The sequence below is a fragment of the Parus major genome, chromosome 3 (assembly GCF_001522545.3).
Source record: "Parus major isolate Abel chromosome 3, Parus_major1.1, whole genome shotgun sequence".
In the NCBI taxonomy this organism is placed as follows: domain Eukaryota; kingdom Metazoa; phylum Chordata; class Aves; order Passeriformes; family Paridae; genus Parus; species Parus major.
Genome location: NC_031770.1, coordinates 35949571 through 35970421, shown reverse-complemented (window position 1 = coordinate 35970421; position 20851 = coordinate 35949571). Strand labels below are relative to the sequence as shown.

The 20851-nt window shown below is 35.0% G+C and overlaps 1 protein-coding gene across 1 annotated transcript in view; it reads right to left on the bottom strand.

The window, feature by feature from the left end:
• The window catches only part of TTC27 (tetratricopeptide repeat domain 27), a 113562-nt gene that overhangs the window by 45884 nt on the left and 46827 nt on the right, over positions 1-20851 (bottom strand). The window contains exon 10 of the mRNA XM_015622281.3: positions 8101-8214. Coding sequence (XP_015477767.1) covers positions 8101-8214 — 114 coding nt within the window. The remainder of the gene's footprint in view (positions 1-8100; positions 8215-20851) is intronic.

Genomic DNA, 20851 nt, shown 5'->3' with positions numbered 1-20851 from the left:
ATTACCAATTTCAAGCATTCAACATTTAACAATTCAGCTGAAGTACCAATTTTAAACAATTATTCTACACTTAGTCTATAATGAAGAAAATAATTTATAACTTCTTGTTAATCTTCTTTACAAAAGTGAGCATTTAGAAAAATCACACCTGTCTATCTCTAGTATATCTTTTATCTAAGGGGTTTTTCAGTCTAATTCTTTGGTATACCAGTTAAAGCTGTTCAATTTTTCTATTTTATATGGTGGAAGACTGGAAAGCTACTGCCTATATAACATTTACCAATCGTTTTTCTTTATGATGTTCTGTTAGTTCATTCTTTCCCATCCTTACTACCTTGTCTCTGAGCTAACAAATTCATTCTTCACTTTAACTTATCCTTACAGTATCCCCTACATGTTTAAGTAACCTCAACATCTGAAGTTATTCACATCACAATTACTTCGAATATAAAATTATCAAGGAAGGGACTTCCTCTTGAACATAATGTACTCATTTCATCTAGACAATCACTTCAATGCCAGGAAAGACAGAAGGCAAAAAATTTGTAAGGCTTCTATACAACAGAACTCCAGGTACTGGACAACCAATAGTACTCAGTTTTTGCCTAACTGAAGGTGAACTTCTAAGATGCAAGATGATATTGGTAGTTTTAAGGAAGTATGCTGGGGTAGGAATTGGTATTTTTCCTAAAGCGAGTCACATAGCAGATTCTTAATGTGAATGTTTTGGTTCATTATATCAAATCCTGCCAAATGTGTGTTTCACTTTGAAAACAATACTAGCAAACTAAGAAACAATATTCGCTTTGGTTGTTCACAATAATTTTACTAAAAAAAGCTTCAATTTCTTTGTAATAGGGCTCTTGCAATGGGTGTGGAAGAAAAGCACATAAGAGGAAACGAGTAGAACAATCCCAAGTGAAATACAAAGCATTTTGATATCAAAATTAGCACAAAGGAGGTCAAGGTCATGAGCAGAAGATAACTGGATTCATGACCATCTGACGTAAGATTTCCTTTTTGTTTGAAACCCAGAGCTAAGCAGTGTACCAGGCAATTTAGAGCGCCTTGATGCAACTGCCCTTTGAAATGTTTTGCTGCAGTCAAACACTACCACCTAAAGAAGCATGGCAAAACACACGAGGTCTCCAATAGCACAGCAGCATTACTGACTTTCAAAATTATGAGCTTACTGTTATTTCTGGACAAATATTGAACCCAAAGTTACTGAGTACCAGTGCTTAGAATGTGGATTTTGATGTTGAAACCAGTTAATGACTTCAGCCTCCACTTCCAGCATAAAATCTTTAAAAAAGTACTTGGGTGTATTTTATCTTCTTTATGCCATTGACACTTATTTTTTTTTATCTGTTACTTACATGAAATATAATTTTATAGGTATTGCATTATCCTTATAAACAAGTGTATCTTCTTGAATATTTTTGTTTTCAAAGAAAAAGCTGTTTCACCTGTCAACCATGTTACTTTTATGATTTATCAAAAGATGTAAGCAGAATTTCCTCTCAAGTCTTCAGAAGAAGCTAGATTTACAAGTTTACTTGATGAAGGGTGGGTTTAAAACCAGAAAAATCAAAAACAACTATTTGCTGTTCTGCCACTGGTGAACAGCAGGTATAAAACACTTCGCACAGGGTGCAAAACCCACAGAGGAACTGCATGTGATTCAAAATAGTACGCCTGTGGTAAGTTCCAAGCTGTTGTGGTTACACTGCTTTTATAGTTCCCAAATCAGTTTGATCTGGGGGAAGACAAAACAGCAGTCAGTGCTGAAAAATAGCTCCAAAGACCTCTTGCATCAGCTCTGCTTTCTGTTTTTCACTAAAGCAGGAAGTAAGGACAAGAATGAAGAAAAAAAGAACAACTATCACCATCAAATTCAAGTTGAATTACAATATAGGAGAAGCAGGTAACTGCCTTGAGATAAGGCACAGTCTGGTTTGTAGTACCTAGCATATGTGCTGGACAGTGTGATTGTGTACAGCACAGGGATATTTCAAAATATAATTTGTTAGTTCACCTTGAGATACCTATCTCCAGATCTGTAATTATACTTATGACATAAAACTGTACAGATTCATCTATTCAAATATAGCAACAACTGTATGTCTTCATCTATTCAATTTAGCAATAGACAGGAATAGTGTCTCCTCCATGCCATCTGGTCTGTGGAACTAATTATTTTAATTGCTTTGTTTGTTGAATCAGAGCTTATGATGTTTATGCCTTCCAGAGCAAAGCTTAGGCAGAACGATGTGAATGCTGTGTCCTGATTTTCTTTGTAACTTCCTGTCATCACTTCATCTATAAAAGAAGTGTAGTATTACTGTTCAGTATGGCTTAAGGATTCTCCTATCACCACCTTTCAAAATGTGACAACTGAATGAAAAGAGTCAAAGGGAAAAAAGTCTTCAGAGCTAAGGCTCAATGGGAAACATTTGAGAAAAAATGGAGGCTTCATATTTTTGGCTTCTTTTAGAAAGTGCATTGACATTGGAAGTGAAACAGCTCAGGTGTTGAACACAATTGTCAAGAATAGTTGAGAAAATAGGAAGAAATTTAAACGAAGAAAGAATGATTTCATTCTTTCCCCCATACCAGCTAATAGCACTGATCTAAACTAAAAACAGCAAAACCAAGAGTTCAGTAGAAAACTTCTAGGCAGAAATCATTACCTGAAAAATTAAACTACTCAAAATTCTCTTTTTTGCTAGTGGTAAAAAACCTCTTCAATTATTCCTGAATAACTCTTGGCAGACTGGATCTCTGATTCCCCCTGCTCCTGGTCCCTTCCTACCCATAATCACATAGTAGAAGAAAAACAGAAGGAGTCAAGCACCAACACATTAATTATTTTGGAGTGTGCTAATGAGTTTGGTGTATCCCCAAACTCAGTTGTGTCATGTAACATCTTCTGTCAAATATGTCATCTGTTTAAGCAAAATGAAATATGTTCTGGAAATGTGTGCCTTGAGACTGAAATCATAACTATCGCCAAGAGGTCACTCTCTTTTGAAATTGCTTTCTGAGGTAATAAGGTTTATTTCTAGTGTTCTGAAGACCTTGTGATCTTGTATGGAATTCAGTAAGGAATGGTTTTATAAGACATCTGGCTTTTCTCATCTTTTTAAACACTTTTTGGAACACATGTTCTAATAACAAATACAATTCATAATAGTTAAGAACTATTAGGATATCAGTGCATGATCTCCACAGGATAGAAGAGTGCTCTCATGCACTTATTACCCTCCTGAAGGAAGTGATTTATATCTCCCTCAGTTCTCCAGTACATCTCAGATCCCAGTAACTTTCCACTAAAGTTTCCACTAAAACTTTCAACTTCATGTGAAACAAATTTATTAAAATTAATTTTTCTCTTCCTTCCTCCCCTCCCCCATTCCACCCACAACTAAAAGCACCTATTAAAATCTTATTTAATGTACTCCTGGAGTTCAAGAGGGGGTTAAAGAACAGAAACAGGAACTCCTAGTACAGGGATCTAGTAGTTTTGCTGAACAGACAGGTGCTGTCATTCCCTTGATTATGCTACATGTCTCTATTACTCCAACTGCGGTTTGAGAGGCCTGATCAGAAAGATGTATGACTTGAGAAGCAAAAGAACAGGGAAAAATCTGTTTGCCTCAAACCTCTCTAGATGAGCCTTTTGGGAGGAAGACTGCTCCCTTCTCCTTTTTGAACTCTTAACTTAAACATTGAATATGTCCAATGTAGAACAACCACCAAATAAAGAAAAGCAGAGCAAGCAATTTGGCATGGAAGAGACACCATTTAGTTTTGAAAGTAAAAAGGATATATTTCTATGATAAATGACATAGCTTTCTTGCATAACCATTTAACGCCCATCAATGTGAAATTAACAAAACAGCAAAGTTGTGTTCAAGCTCATAAAGCTCAAGACATCAGTTCTATTAAATCTCTATCAGCCTTCTATTAGATCTCAATCAGCCTTTCCATTTTACAGACGCATATAATTTTTTTTCAGATTTGAAAGAACTGAACACTAACTAGCATGTTTCTTTAGTAAGAACAATTTAAACAAAAAAAAAAAATCCCTTTTTTATACACACAGAAAAACATTGTTGCTGGAGAAAATGACACTCTGAAGTATTATTTAAGTGCAAATTAAAGGGCAGTTGACAGAATTCCCAACCACATACATCTGCGTATGACTAAGGATATAAAACAAGATCTCATGTGACCTTTCAATCTTAGGCATAATGACTGGCCCGTAATATTGCTAGTCTGCTCCCAGCTCTCCTGAAGTCTTATTAAAACACCCTTTTCAAGACACATTTCTCTGCCCCAACAGGCAAATTCCTTTACTGCCAAGAAAAGCAAGCAGGAGGGAACTGTATGAAATACTGCGTATGTTGTACGACGTGCTAGGAAAGCCAAGCCATCAGCTGGCAGGCATGCTGTCACCACGTGTAACGAGCAGCAGAAACACAGTCAGAAAAGGGGCCCATAGCAAGCTGATAAAAGCTGCAAATGTAGAGGTAGCCAGTGTAGCCACCCAGGTGAGGGTAGGATACACCTGGGATATGCCAGGTAGGATAATCCTGAGCAGGCTGCTGGAGCCCCAGGTACATGGCAGCTTCACCTCTTTCACTGCTGGCATAATACAGCAGTAAATGATGGTCTTGTTTCTACCCCACCATCCTTTGTACAAAGGATGGCATTTTAATTCATTTTAATTCATTTTTCTTCATTCTTAAAAATACTTTCAAAACCACTGAAATGGAAGAGTAAACTTATTTCATATATCAAGAAACTGCAGTGGGATGACACTCTATGTGTTTTGAACTGGTTTGCTTGTGGGTGGGTTTTTTTTCCCTTGATCAACCCTCACTTTCTCATTTTTTCACATCTCCTAGACCACTCAAAATTCCTTTTTTTCTCTCCCATCCTGTTACTTGAGCTCTGACTGCACTTCCAGTAGTAATTTGGGGCTTAATAGCTTAGTCCTACTGATCTTCCACTATTAATAGTTTCTGAACTATTTTCTTACCATAAAACGTAGGTGAAATCCCCAAACCGATGGAACAGGTTTCTGGTTTTATCAAAAAACTACCCTCATTTTTTCCTGCTTTCTCCCATTTTCCACCCTACTACTTCTCACCCTCCTGGACCTTCACCCAGATGGTGAAAAACAATCACACAAACTTAAAAAAATCATACAGCATCCAGAGACACATTTTAGTTGGCAGGACCTTGACCCACATTTCCATGTTACAGTTGTCATGACTAAATATTCTAGTGGAATGTAAAATAACTGGTTTGGCTTTCAAACACTGTTTCCTTTTCTTAGAAAAATGATTGAAAAAAGTACTGGCTTTAGAAATCTTTAACCTTAGTTTTGCAGGTCCAAACCCCATTTAGGCAAAAACTGGACAGAGACAACCCACAGCATCCAGAAAAAGTTAAGGAAAAAGGTATTTCCTCATCACTTGCAGTTAGCTACTAGCTGAAGTAGATTCCAGAGTACCCAGAATGATCATTTTAAAAATAATTCCAAAGACTGAATTATCTGTACTCCAGATTTTCAAAATAATCAGAAAAAGGTTTTGAAAATAGTAATTCCAATTTCTCTTGAAGTTTTCTAATTAGAAAAAAGACTTTAAAAAATCTATGAAAACTGTTTGGCATAAAGTAGGGATATATTTAATATTTGGAGTCTGGCAGTTAACTTTAATCAATATGCCTCATTTCAAAAAGAGCTGCAAATATTTTCAATTAAAATAATGTAAACAGACATAGCCAGTTCTACAAAAAAGGTAGTTGAAAAACACTTTCTTTGACAAACCAACAATGTAGCCAGATTTGCTTTAGGGCTGAAAAGCATCACATGCCTACTCAGCAATATTCAGTTTATCAGCTGCAGACCCAGCACAGGAGCAGGTAAGGGTGGAAATGGGGAAAGGAAGAAAAATTAAAGTAGAATAAGATAGGAGAGTCCCATCATCACTAAGCTAGAGACTATAACAGCTCATGCACTTTTAAGACAACCCTAAAGGAATGTAGAAGATTTCATTTACCATATCTTATTAAAGCTGTTTTACAAGAATTTTTATAATTCCTTTAAAAGATTGATATTGCAAACAATCACATTTGCATCTCCTCCCTTAATCTACCATAACTAATCTTTCTACATCACTCTGAATTAGTAAATAATGAAATTGTAAAGCAAGAACCCATTAAATCCATTTGTATGAAAATTCTGGGGGGGGTTGAAATCCATTTTCCAGTGATAAATAGATGCAAAATTCATTTGTTCTTTGGCATCTTAATTAAAATTATACATCAGCATCTTCATGAAGATGATGTATCAGAAATGACTTGTGCTATGTATGAAAATAACATCATTCACCATTTTTAAAATCATCATTTTTAGCTCTGTTAGAAACAATGTTAATAAAAATTTCTGATCTGATGGAACTTGGGAATGAAAACCTTAAATGGGAAGTTAGTCAAGTTATTTGATTAATTTAGCACATATAAATCATTAAACAAATTTTAACTATTTTTGGAAACTGAGCTTGTTACCATTAGATCAACATAAATATGCAATTATATCCAAATGACTAGAAAGCTTAATAAAAGAAAACATAAACGCACTAAGACTAAAGGGAGTATTTAAAACCACAGATTCTGTGTCCACTGTGGGGTCATCTCCCAAAATATCACAGCCCATGTTAATCAAATCCTTTGCATTACTGCAGCTGCAGCACCAGAAGTCAGATAAATGGAATTGCTAAGAGAACCCCTTCATGAAGACTTCTGTCATGAGACCATCAAACTGTCTAATATAACGATTTCCAGTATTCAGGTTTAATCTAGCTAGACAAAAATGTTGGAGGCACTCCAACTGTTTTATGGCTTAGGGCATCAAGGATCCTGAGATCACTTCCCAAGTGCCATCACATTCTCTATCTCCCAGATTTGGAATCCCTGGCTTCCCTGACAGTCTCCTAATGACCACAGGAAATTCCACTACAGCAACCCCATGTTTTCATCAGCACAAGAAAAACGTAGCAGCACATCCAAAATGCCCTTCTTCAAAGACTCATGCATCATAATGATTTTAAAAGAAACATCAGCTTTTCAGGATTTAAATACATAGCACCATAATGATAATTTTTTACATTCCTGGTGGTTTTAACCAGCATGAGTGTTGACTGATGGACACACACAAATGCCTGCTATTCATGTGTGACAACAAGACTTAGCTGTACAAAGAAGACAAAGGGCTAAAAACACTGTACTATGAAGGTAAAAAAGAATCTAAAAGAATCTTGATAAAGCCTATAGATCTTTCTTTTGAAAAAGAATATTTTTAAAATTAATCTTACTAGATGACACATTTCAGGATTTTAACACTTCTTTTTGGTATTTGAAAAAAAAAAACCTTCTCTTTGTTTGGACTGAGATTATTTAAATAATCACTTCCTCAAACTTGAAATAAAAATATTAATCTAATACTAACTATCACATCAAAATGGTAAACTGAAATTGCTGCTTTATTCAAGAATGTGTTTTCTTGTTCTCACAATACCAATGCTTATTTACAAGTTTCAGTGTTTTATAGAGATGATTTACTTAAGAAAAAAATATTGAAAAATTCAACAGCAGTAGCAGCCTGACATTCAGGAACATCTACATACACTCCTCAGATTGTAAGTCAGAAAGTACAGGTACAAAAATATATTTTAATTTTAATCTTCCAAAACTTGTCATGTTTTTGAAAGTGATGATTCATTACTTTTACGTTTAAGCTTATCTCAGGACTAGCAGACACAGAAGGTTTATGCATCTAATTTAGAGACATAATTACAATATTATCTTGTACAGTTTGCATGGAAGAACTGCAGAACTGCCTAACTCCTGCCTGCTTGTATTTGATTTTATTTATATATTATATATAAAAAAACTATATATATACACACACACACACATATATATATATATATATATATAAATACATATATAAGATTTGTATACATATATATAAATCAATATATACACACACACATCTATTATAATAATGCAGCTCAGAAGTTTTACCTGAGTCTGCTTCATTGCCCGTTCCATTCTGCGCGTGCTTCCTTTCTCCAGTTTGGTCCGAAGGAGTAAGGCTGATGTCTGAATGGCCCAGAACTTTGGCTGGGAGAGTAAACACTGCAGAGAAAAAGAACATTTTGTCATTACTTCACTTTTAAAGACATTGAAGACAGTAAAGTTTTTAACAATGGTCTCAAGCATCAATGTTGTTTCCTATTCTGAAAGTCAAATACGTAGCTGGAGGACTTACTTGATGAACTGAGGGCTGTACAAATTACCTTAATCTATTTTCCACATAAAAAGTGGTCTTCAAAACCACTTTCTCCTTCTCAGCTATGCAGAGCATGTACCCATATGGTGCATAGACCAAACTGCACAAATTAAAATGGCTACTTGGAACCAAAGGAAAACAAAGAATTTGATCCCAGGCTGACTGGCTCGGTCTTCTTCACACTTGCATACAGGGTAGCTGTAGACAGCTACAGGGATCCTACTTCTCAAGCTGAACAAATGCAGCCCTCTCTTGGCCTCTTCTCGTATGCAAGGTGCCCTGATGCCCACGTTAACAGCATTTCTACATAAAAGATGTTGAATTTTCTAAGAATCTGAAGAATATTAATTAATCTAGACCTTGCCATGACTTGAGACTAATAGGAAGAATTTTTTTACTTCAGTATATGTATAGGGAATATGGAATAATCTATGTAAGCAGCTTTCCTAAAATAATTTCAAGTTATAACTTAGAACACATTGCACTGATGCTAGGAACATAGTGCCAGTCTCCAACCCCTGATTTTCAGGAAAGTCCAATAGAAGACATGCAGCCAATAGAAGACATGCAGCCAATACAATTTTGGTATCTCTTAATCATTTACAGACTTCCTGGATTTTTTCCAGTATGGTTTCAGACAGAATATACCATTTCTGAAAAGTGAGACAGCAGGAAAGCTTCCTTACTAATTTTATTGACACTGCAAATACAATCCATCTTCTCTGAGAAAATACATTTGTCTATAGATATTTGTAGACTGGAGAAAAAGCCCCAGAGGTTTTATTCTTTCCTCTCAAAGATCTCCCAAAGCATTAAAAAGCACAATTTGCTCATGGTTTGTGTTTAATGCCTGACAAATTTCTGTCATGTTGTAATCTGTTTTTGTTTTCCCTAGTGATTTCAAAGGAAAGGAAGCAGAAAGAAACAATCTAAAAAAAAATTTCCTCCAAACAAAACTACAATAGGAAGAGAGGCAACAGCAAATGAAAGCATAAATGAAGGCTGTGTGAAGGCACGCAGAGCCAAACACTTCAACTAACCCTACCCTTTGTGACCAAGAATCTCCGCACTGATTTTCATGACTTCTACCTGGTATTAGACTAAGAGGCATCCAAAGGCTTCTATACTATCCTCTATGTTCTGAGGATCTGGAATTAATTAAGGGAACACAATCACAATGCTCTCTATTCTGTAGACTTTCAACTGCCCTTTTACAAAAAATAATCACTAAATCTAATCACTAAATCTATTAACTGATGTATGTCCTAGTTCTGAGAGCTCACCTCTCTCCTGGCTCCATCCCTACTGTAGTTCGGTCTTAAGACAAATACAAGCAAGGCATTCCTAGCACAGGACATTGGTGTTTATTTTCTAGCAACCATCCCAGGTAGCTGCTAAATCAAACACCTTAAGGAATTGCTAGGGCCAAAATTTGAACAACATCTCCTTTACCTTAAAAAGCTTATTTTGTGGGAAAGGTCACCCTTTTCCCCATTTTCTCCACTATTACTATTGTGTCATATGATTTAACTTTTTACTTCAAGGGATTTTTTTCTGTGCTATCTTGTGGTAGATACTAGTATTAATTTTGCAAAAGAAAAATGACAACTCAAAGTTTTGGCTAATAATGCTCCTGAAGATATTTTCAGGTCTGATTACTGTCCTTGTGCAGCAGCAGAGTCCTTGTTCTCTCACAGGTTCACCTTACTAAGTGGAGGGCAGAGCACAGAGTTTCTGTGTCCACAGCATTCGGCTCTGCAGGAGAACCGGCAGCACAAGTAAGCCTCTCCTCTGTCTCTGCGTGCACCTCCCACACCAGCACCTAAGCAGTAATTGAAGCAAGCATGCTGCATGAGCTGTGGATAAAGTCAAATAGGGAGGGAGGAAATCTGAAGAGAAACAGGGTGGTAGACAAGCAGAGATAATAACATTTAACTCCTCTGCACGAGCAATGACAGCTCGTATTTTGAGTAACAATCCTGCTTTTTAAGGTATTCATGAAATAAAAGGAACGGTTATACCTGCTGTGAAATTACAGAAGAAAAATTTAAGTTTTCCAACAGTTTTATTTACACAAAGAAACCCTGCAATTGCACAAGACAACGAGAAGCAGACCTAGTTTTCTTTTAAGAAGCACTTGTAATTTTATACTTTTACAGAGCTCACAGTCCTGTGCCAGAATTCAAATGCTCACCTTTTCACTGCCTAATTATAATGTTTAAAGCATCACAAAAAAAGCAAATAATACATGCATAAAGGGCACAAATGTTTATACTTAAAGGTTGTACAGAATAGTTTCAGAACATCTAACCATAACTATTAAGCAAGCTTTAATCTTATACCCAAAATGTCCAAATATCCCAGATAATAAATACTTTCTCATAAGATCCAAAGATTTATATTTTTACCTGAAGCTAAATCTAGACTCTGTTAATAGGACTATAGGTTAAAATAAAACATCTGGAAAAAACCCAAAAACTTAATCAAGATCATGCAAGTTTTGTCAACGTACTTGAAAGTTCATTATGCTGCACCAAGAGCAGCTAAGAAAATTAACAAAATAATTCTGAAGCAAAACCACTATTGAGACCCTTCACAAGTCATCTTTGTTCTTACTTTAGGGAAAGAACAATAAAATAAAGGAAGAGAAACACAGGAAGATTAGACAGGGTGATAAGAAATGAAAGAAAATAAGGTTATGCAACATTTTCTGCACAGAATAGGATATTTTCACATGGGGAAATTAATTTCTCCAACTCTTCCACACATTTTTTTTCCTACAAACAATATCATCCTCTCCCATCATATCAGAATGTAAAAAGATGACCAAAGTATTATACAAACCAGAATATTTAATTCAATAAATCTTCCTTATATGACATTCAAAGGAAACAAGATGATGCTGCAAGTCTTAATAACAAAGTAGTCCATTATTGTACAACACTTATAGTATCCCCATAACTATGTAAGAACAAAAGGCAAGTTTTGTTCTTCAAACAAAACTTCTCCAGGCAACCCATTCCAGATTGCTCAAGGAAGTTACTGATGCAGTATCCCTGGATGTGTTCAAGGCCAGGTTGGACGGGGCTCTGAGCAACCTGTTCTAGTGGAAGGTGTCCCTGCCCATGGCAGGGGAGTTGGAACAGGATGGCCTTTAAGGTCCCTATCAACCCAAACCATTCTATGATTCCACGTAATAACCTGAATTGGGAGATAGATAGATTACATTAGTAATGACACCCAGATCAAACCCAGCCACAGATTTCTGTCAAACTCAAAAATCAGGTACTATTACTGAATGATTCAGCCTCAGTATTGAGAATTTAACCTAGGTGTGAAGTACTCCCTGATCACCCATAACTTTCTGTCACAGAAACAGAGAAAGAACCACATCAGTTGGTCACAACTTACAGAAGGTAAAGATCGGTCAAAACAATTCTTCTGCCTTCCTCCATCTACTATTTAAAGAAGTTGGGAGTTCCTATAGGAATTCTTCCTGACATCAAAGTCAGGAAGAGCTCACTTGGGCATCTAACACATGCTAGAAAACCTTGAACAGATAAAGATGATTCTTGTTAACTGCAGCACTATTTTTAATGTTTTCTAAGTTTTCCTTATGATAGATCTATGCACAAAGGCTATTCTTTTACTCTTGAAGCTTGCTCACTGGTAAACTATCAGGAGCCTAGCAAAGCACTCTGATTGCTGTGATGGAGCTATCATCTGAAAATGGACTTGCAAACTGAGCAATTTTAATTGCAACCAGTTGTGGAATTCTTAAGAATTTGCACATCAGTCCATCAGCTAACCAGAAATATTTTGCTTATTGGCCAAATTGCCAGGATGTGGCGAAATTATTTAACTGAAGTCACAGGCAAGAGACACCCTGAGGATAGCTCTGTTCCTCTGTCATGCCTCCAACAACACGACTCTTAGTTCAGATTTGGCTCAGGTTATTTGCTAACATATTTTAAGTTACAAACAAACAAGCACAAAACACTGAGGAGGATTTAGAGAAAAAAAATGAAAAATATTCCTTTCTAGTTCCCTTATATTATCTATTTCAGTTAACATACTTCAGGAGCTTTATTGTTCACTTTTCCAAAAAAACACACATTAAGATTTTCAAATTACTCATGTGTATTACTTCACGTCTACTTATCAATAGTATTGTTTCATATAACCACGCATATCTTTATTTCATGATTTTCATTAATTCATTCAGATAATTTACATTAAACCCTTATTTCTTCAACACATCCAAGGTAAAATGGCAACCTTTTAACTCATTTTCTGTCAAATGAGACACTACCATGGCTTTTTTTCCACATTCTGTATCATGCACCACAGTCAGGTGGGTGCATAAAAAACCCACTAGTGTGACTGAGGCATGAACAGGGAAAATGTGCATTACACTTGTACATATATCTGTTAATCTCTGGTGAATGACTTTAATCACTGAAAGCCAACTTAAAAGTGTTTAATTTGTTTTTATGTACACAGCAAAGAATTGGCAAAAACTTCTATGGAATTCATGACTAAGGACAAGAGGAAAAAAACAGTATGATATTAGGGAGAATGTGATTTGCTTTCCACATGTTATTCTCATCCAAATAATCTGACACTTAAGTTTCTGTATAACTAATGCAAGTTTTTTTTCTAAGAAGCCATGTTCAAATGACACTTATTTAATTTGAAATTTTTTTTAAATTTCTCCTAGCACTAAACTGGTGACCAAAGAAGCATAATGAAATAAAATTTAAAATAAACAACTTAGAGAAAAACCTGAAAGATGCCACATTATTGTGGAAAAACTTCCTTACATTATATCTATGTTTTTTCAACAGAAGACTATTTCATAAAAGATACTCCTTGGAAAAATTTCTGGAAAAAAGTATGTACAGAAAACTCTGCCCTGGAAAGTAGCTAAATTAACTTTATGGAACTGTTTTTAATTACCTAAGAAAGACTAAGGCAATCCAAGGTCCAGAGGGACACAAAAATAATAAAAGTTTTGAGAAAAGTCCTTAAAATATTAACTCCTTTACAAACCAAGTTCAAACACAGATGATCTGCAGTAGTACTGGCAGCATCTGTTTGAAATGGGATTTGAAACTTTAAACAATAATTCTGTTAGAACCCTGTAAGTTAAAATAAAGAACATTTATGATTAAGTGGTTTCCAATACCAGTGCATTTTTTATGCTTTAGTGAAAAGCACAAGTATCAAGAGGGCAAGAAAAATACTAAATTTCTAGTTACAATTAAGCAGCAGAACCATGGCTTGGCAACAGAACAAGCCAGTCAGTGTAACTACTTTTAGCTTTTCTGCTTAGTGTAAGAACATGTAAAAATTTCCTGTTGGCTCAAACAGGACAAGTAGCTTTGTTCAAATCAAGTATACATACCTATTCTGCTGTACATGCCCATCCCAAAGGTTTTGAAATAACTAGGAATCAAAACAAGATTTTATTATATGGCACCACTAGCAAATGTATGATGCTGAGGTTTTACAAAGCTCAAATTCCTCCTAGTAGTGTTTTTATTCTTATCACAACACTCAACAGTTTACCAATCCTTCAGTGACCACAAATTAGGAGGAAACTATAATAACTATGCACATACACAAACCCTCATATCAATAAACAACTGAAATTCATTACTGTTTTCTAAATAGGCATATTTAACTGGACAAGAAGTAGTATTTGATGTTTAGGCTGATTTAGTGTATGTGTCAAAGGATTGCTTTTAAGCATAGAATGTTGTTGTGTTAGTGAATATAAATATTTTAATGCAAAGAATTGCTTAGTAGCCAGCTAAAGGAACTATTTTATCTCTTTGTATCTATATTTAAATTAAAAGCTTCTACTTTGCAACTATCACAGTACAAACACTCTTTATATGCAGAAATGAAATTTCTAATAAATCTAAAAATGCATTCAGAATTGAAGAACATCAAATAATAATTACAATAAAAAGTTCTTTTGTCTTTGATTCACCATTATCCTTAGTTCAATGCTACCCCCAAGACTTTTCCTCTTTTTATTTTCCATTTTTATCATACACAAATCTTCTCTGTTGTTATGTGTAATGATATATAATTACTGTATGTAAATCTCTGTATGTATTTTTATGTAACTGCATTGAAATGGAACCCTTAAACTGAAATGTGTATCTGTAAACACCCGTCTGATTCATCCCAGACAAAGACTAAATGCTATCATTTCAGAGAGGTTAATTTTGAGTTTTCATACTAACAGGGGAGCTCCTCCAGTGTCTTCATAAATCATCATTTCATTGAAATTGAATCATCTGAAAGTTCAGTCAGAAACTCCATTCTTCTATACTTTATATAATACATACATACATACATATATATATATATATATAATACTTTTTATTTCTCTGAGGGTATCACCTTAATGCACTGTCGACTTCACTTTAGGTTCAAAATTCAAACAAAACTTGACAGCCAATAAAGATTTTCTCTTGGACAGTAAATTGGAAGAGGTAGCAACACAAGACAACACATCAAATTCAATCCTATTGACTTTACTGCTTCTACAGCAGAACTTCTACTTATGTAATCCACAGTACAATCCCAAATTTACATGAAACATCATGAGTATGTTATAGCTTTAAACAAACAAGAGTGGCTAGCTTGGGAACTAACAAACAGGATGATGCAGTAAATTATTTCAAACCCTCCTCTCTTTTCAGCTTCTGTTATCCATAATCGTTGGCATTGCGAACAACATTCCCAAATAATATTTTTGGAATCTACACCACTACACAGGATGGCAATTTGAGTCCCTAAAAATTCCTCACCTTTCTAAGTACTAGGAACAAAAAATATTTGATTGCATATGTCAGTAGTTAGATATAACATACTAATGTGAAAAAAACCCCAAATTTGAAGCATCTGTTAATTTGACAGCAAACCTTCAGATAAATAATTTCTAGAAACATTAGTTCTAGAAACATCGTGCTTTAGGCAAAAGCAATCAGGCTGTCTATTCTCTAGTCACATTTTAATAGCTATGAACACTTATTTCCTAAGGTCCAACAAGAAAAAAATTACATTAGGATTTCACTCCAGATGATTCTTGTTTCAAATTGACAAATTCTAACCCTATTTGGCATAATTATCTCCTTGGAAAGCAACACAAATAAGATACAGGACACAAACATGGACAATAATACTTCTATACCTTGAGAATGGTATGAGCAGGAAGGAAGACAAGAAAAGAAAGTCTAATTTATACAGAAAATCGTTCCCAGCATGGACTAGCCAAGGGACTTCACAGATATGTTTTTGGTTGCTTTTTTTCTATTAAAAAAAAATCTAAATCTAAACAAAAGGAATACTCACACCTGTGTGCATTGTAGTCTACTACATCTTTCCTCCTCAAGGTGAAAAGAACTTCTCAGGTATCAAACAAACATTAAAGGCCCTGCTGGTATCTTTAAGAATTATCAAAACCTGTGCTGTATCTACCTTGACACATCTCTAATTTCACACTTCCACTAAACACAGAAATCTGTCCTACAGTTCCAGTCATTCTCACAGAGTTGTGGCCCAGAAAAAAAATATCAAAATCAATTAATAAAAAAAAAAAAAAATAAATCAACTAATCCTGCAAATTAGAAGTGTATATACATCAACACATGAGCAACTGTCTTCAAAATTTCTGCCTTTTTCTGTGAAATGAACTTCAATTTTAGGTAGCAAACAAAAGCATCTTTTTCCATATGGCTTTGACAACTAGAACTTAAAAACTAACAATATGAAAAATCTTTGGAATTACAGATTTAACAGTATTTAACAGTAACACAATATGGAATTAATTGATTTAACAGTCTTAGACTAAAACTAGCAAGACAAGGGTAATTTACATTTTTTTCTTCAAACATGACAACTTTCATTATACACTTCAAATTAATTCTATTTCAGGCATTATTCCAAGTCATGTGTTAGTGTTTCTTTTTCAGTGTTGCATGAGGAAAATGTGTTATTACTTGGTTAGGTCTTAAATATTTCCTTGCCTAACAGCATCTAATGTAAATTCTGCATGGCACCTTTAGAGCATTATGCCAAGACCTCTGCACCATAATAAAAAACAAAAAATAAAGCATTGCTTGAACCTGTATGAAATTCATTAGCAGAAGTTCTGTATTTTTGTTTAAGTCTCTCTGTTTCAGTGAGTTGTTACATCATGACAGCATGCTACAGAGTCAATCAGGTGTTCACCTGTGGTTTTTCTAAGGCCTCTTGAAGTTACCATGATTCAAAGAATTCTCTGACTGTCAGTGAGGTAAATGAGAGAGACAGACAGAATTCCTGAAAGCATTAAAGTGACAAAGATTGACTTTCCTGCACTGAGACAGCAGCATTTGCACAGTGCCATTTTCCAGTACTGCTTTAATATTCCATATATTTCAGAAGATTTGGACCCCACATTCAGCCATATTTTTCCCAAAATCTAAAGCTATTCACTCAATTGTATGACAAGGGTTTATTTTGGTCTATAAAACTAATCCGGGACTGTTGAACTAAAATAGCTTTTCACCACAACAGGTGTTAGCTGATCATTAGCAGAGCTGGGCTTAAAGCTCTTAACCACAGCCATTAGAAATACCTCTTGGTGTTAAAAAGTCAAGAGCAAGGCCAAAACACCATCAGTGATCTGCATCAAGGGACTAGTTTAATTAGAATGGCATTTTTAAAATTCACTTTGTCTAGTCTTGTCTGGTAGCCTCATTACTCAAATTGTAACCTTATATCATTGTAAATACAGAGTACCTTTTGTTAATTTTGACTAATAAAACAAGAAGACACTATCTGATTTTTTTTTTTTTGTTTTTGCATTGCTATATACTTCAGTGTGTTTCAATGAGATGTTTTCATATACATAATTTCAGAAGCTTGGATAATTTAATGGATTTGGAGTAAAACATTAATTATGAGTGCTGTAAAATTAAACATGTGTGCACACACATACTGTTACTTTTTTCAGTTTTCAGTTTTCTCTTTATCCATACACACTTTATAAGGCAAAATGTTAGAAACCTCTTAGGTAAGCAGTTACTTATTTACACTATACTAGACTGATCTAGAAATGAATGCCAGACTCAACAGAGCAGCAATTACATTGCACTTACCTAAAGGCAATTTAATGTTCTCAAGTGTCTCATTTAATCTTCATCTGCAAATGACTGACTCTCTGAAATCTATCATATCTGGAATTTATCACATCTGAAGCCACATTTACTGCAATATAAGAGTTATTTCATACCTCTCTCAATCAATTCAAAAGTTAGACTGGAATAAATTTTCTTCTAAGAAGACTTAAAAAATATCACAATACACAAAAGCTAACATAATCTCACTTCAACTGTATTTTCCACAGCTATTTTTACCCCACCCAAACAGTGTTCTGTAGCAAATGGGTAGGTCTCGATAACATCCACCCACTGTTACCCTCATACTCTGTCCTGCTTATCATTCTAAATATATTTCCCCTCCATGGCACTTGTTTTAAGCAGTGACTCTTACTCCTTCTGGTATCTACCTTGCAAAGAGACAGTTCTTGCTTCTAGGCAACTATGTACACTAGATCAGCTTGGAAACTGTGCTGACTTACATATCACTTCTGTAGTGCCTAGAATTCCAAGGAATAAAAAAATAAAAAATAAAAAAAAAATATTTAAAAAAAAAAATCAGGCAAGAAATCTTGGAAGTTAGAATCTATTATCTGCTCAAAGATATTTGTTACTATCCTTACATTTCTTCTACCTCCCCTTAAAACAAAGCAATTGCAGTTGGAAAAACTCAACATAGCCTCTTCAATAGATCAATATTATTTCATATTCACCAGCAACTTTTTCCTTTGTTAGACAATACTCAGCATGGTCAGCTGACTATACAGCTGAAAGTCGCAACTGGGAAAAAGGATAACTTCCCAAAAGAAAATATCCTCAGACTTTACACCTCATTTATTCCATTTGTTTTCTTTAGCAAAGGAAACACAGGCAATATTCAGGTAAAATGAGGCTGCCCTACCCGTGGTCTTGGTTCTTCTAAGTAACATTAGTCAGGAAAACATCCAACTTCTCCTTCCATTCTGCACCACCATCTCATTTGAAACCTGAATTATCTTGAGTCTATTTTACCTCCTCAGTGAATCTTATTTTTGAAGACCATGAAGCAAAAAAAATCATACAGAAGGTCTAGATCTGATGCTTTTACTAACAGATCTAAATATATTGTTCTGTTATTCTTCCCTTCTTCTGCTTCCATGTACACTTCCTCACAGGCAGAATACCAGCCAAAACAATACCAGGTCTTCTCCTCAACCACACTTTTCAGAAGTGTAAAGGGAAATGGTTAAGCACTGTTAGAACAAGATTCACAACCAAACATATGAAATGCCACAGCTGCTCCTTCCTCCTGCTACAGTTTTTACATCTTCTGAATACAAAGAATTTCTGAATATAAAGAATTTCCTCAGCTTCTATGCTGGATGTTCCTATGTTTTCTCTTGGAAAATCTGTCTCATGCCATAACCCTGAAACTCAGAAACACCTAAATATTGTGTGTATTAAAAAAAATTAAATAAAAACAGGTCCTTTGACATGAACATGGAGGTACTGGAAACAGATCTCTAGTCAGAAATAGCAGAAACCAAGCACATGATGATTGTCTTTCCATCTAGGTCTGAATGCAGCTCTGCACATATGACAGCCCAGTGTCCCCTACATGATGCAATTCACTAGGAAAAAGGTCAGAGAAAACGAGCACACGAGCACTTCCTTTTCAGAGCAAGTCTATATGTTCCACAAAAAGAGCTGTGTGAAAGGAGTACAAAGATCTACGCTTACTGGAGAGTTTTCAGTGGAAACAAAAGACTCAAAGAAAGCTTTGTATGGATTCAAATGTCAAAGAAACACAAAAAAGCAAGCTCATATATCAGCCTGCATGGAAAAAAAATATAGTAAGAACTATGGATACTTATAGTGAGGTACAAACATGATTTTTTTGCTTCTGTATAATGCAGTCTGTGACTTAATTTGCATGCATGCAGGTATGTAACTTGCAGAGAAAGCTATGGAAGAAACAAATACCACAATTCAAAGTAATTTTAGACACAATGAAATAATCAACTCAGATCAAGTTTGCCTAGGAAAATGTTTCAATGCTTTTCCCCCTTCAGAATTTTCCACTTTCTAATAACAGTACAAAGATATTATCAATCAAATTGGTTGTTCAGTTCTACTTATACAACCAAGTTGCAGATGTATCCTGGATGTCCAGAATCATATAAGTTTTCCTTCACATTAACTGATATCTGGTGGACTGATATTTACCAGATTTTTAAGAACTTGACACTCTTACAGTACTAACTGGTATACATATTGTGTCCTCATGTAAGATGTAAAAGAAGAGTATTTTTTTTATGCTTCTGCCTAATCTGGTTTTTGTGTTGTATTTTGGTTTGCCTTTTTCTTTTCATTTTAAGAGACTAAGTTCAGAAGTAATCTTTCCTTGGAGGTTCTCAATTTATTTTTTTTTTAAAGAAAGAAACTAGAGAAGAAAAGGAAATGTCATGAAAAAAAGAAGATACTGTTTTATTTAACGGAATCAGCTTTCAATGACTAGTGAAGGGTAAACCACATAAGATATGGCTCCTATTTTCACTTAGAATGGAGTCCAGCCATATGACTGACACTTGCTCTGTTGTGCCAAACACATCACTTATTCTGTGTTATGCTGCAAACAACTTCAGCCAGATTTGACTGTAGTAGCATTGTTTTTTTCAGGTCTGTGGTTTGGACTTACTCCTGAAACAGCCTAAGTACAGACTTCCAGACCACATCACAGTACTGCATTTATTTCCTAAGGCCCAAGCTCAACAGAAATAAATCACGATGTTGGATACAAAAGAGTAGATTTTAACTCTTTGGTATCAATGATAAGGATTTCCCTAGTTATTAAACAACAGTAAATTTCTCATTTTAACTGCTCAACCTCTGGAATTTCACCTTCTGTGCCAAGATTCTCAATGCAACATGTCATCTTGAGGTTATATCCTCAAAACCAGAATAGCACCTTTTTTTCTTTTTTTTTTTTTTTCCTTTCCTGGTTTGACAATGGCTAGACACCATTTTAAAAATAATGATAATTTCAGATAAATAATATAAATAAAAGATAATTTCAGAACTGTGTGCACACTATCTGCAGACTTGCTATCTAAGTCTCAAGACAAACAAAGCAAATGACTGAAAAAAACGGCTAAAATGTAAAAAAACTGTGTCAATGGAGGGTATTTTCTAACTTGATAGATTTGGCCATATGGGGGAAGAAATCTATCCTATTCCCCTTGCAAACTACCACAGTAGGCTCCTAAATCCTTTGCCCTTCATGTTCTATCCCCCTTCAGCCTTGGCTCTCCTCTGACAAAGAACACTTGGAATAGATAGTGCT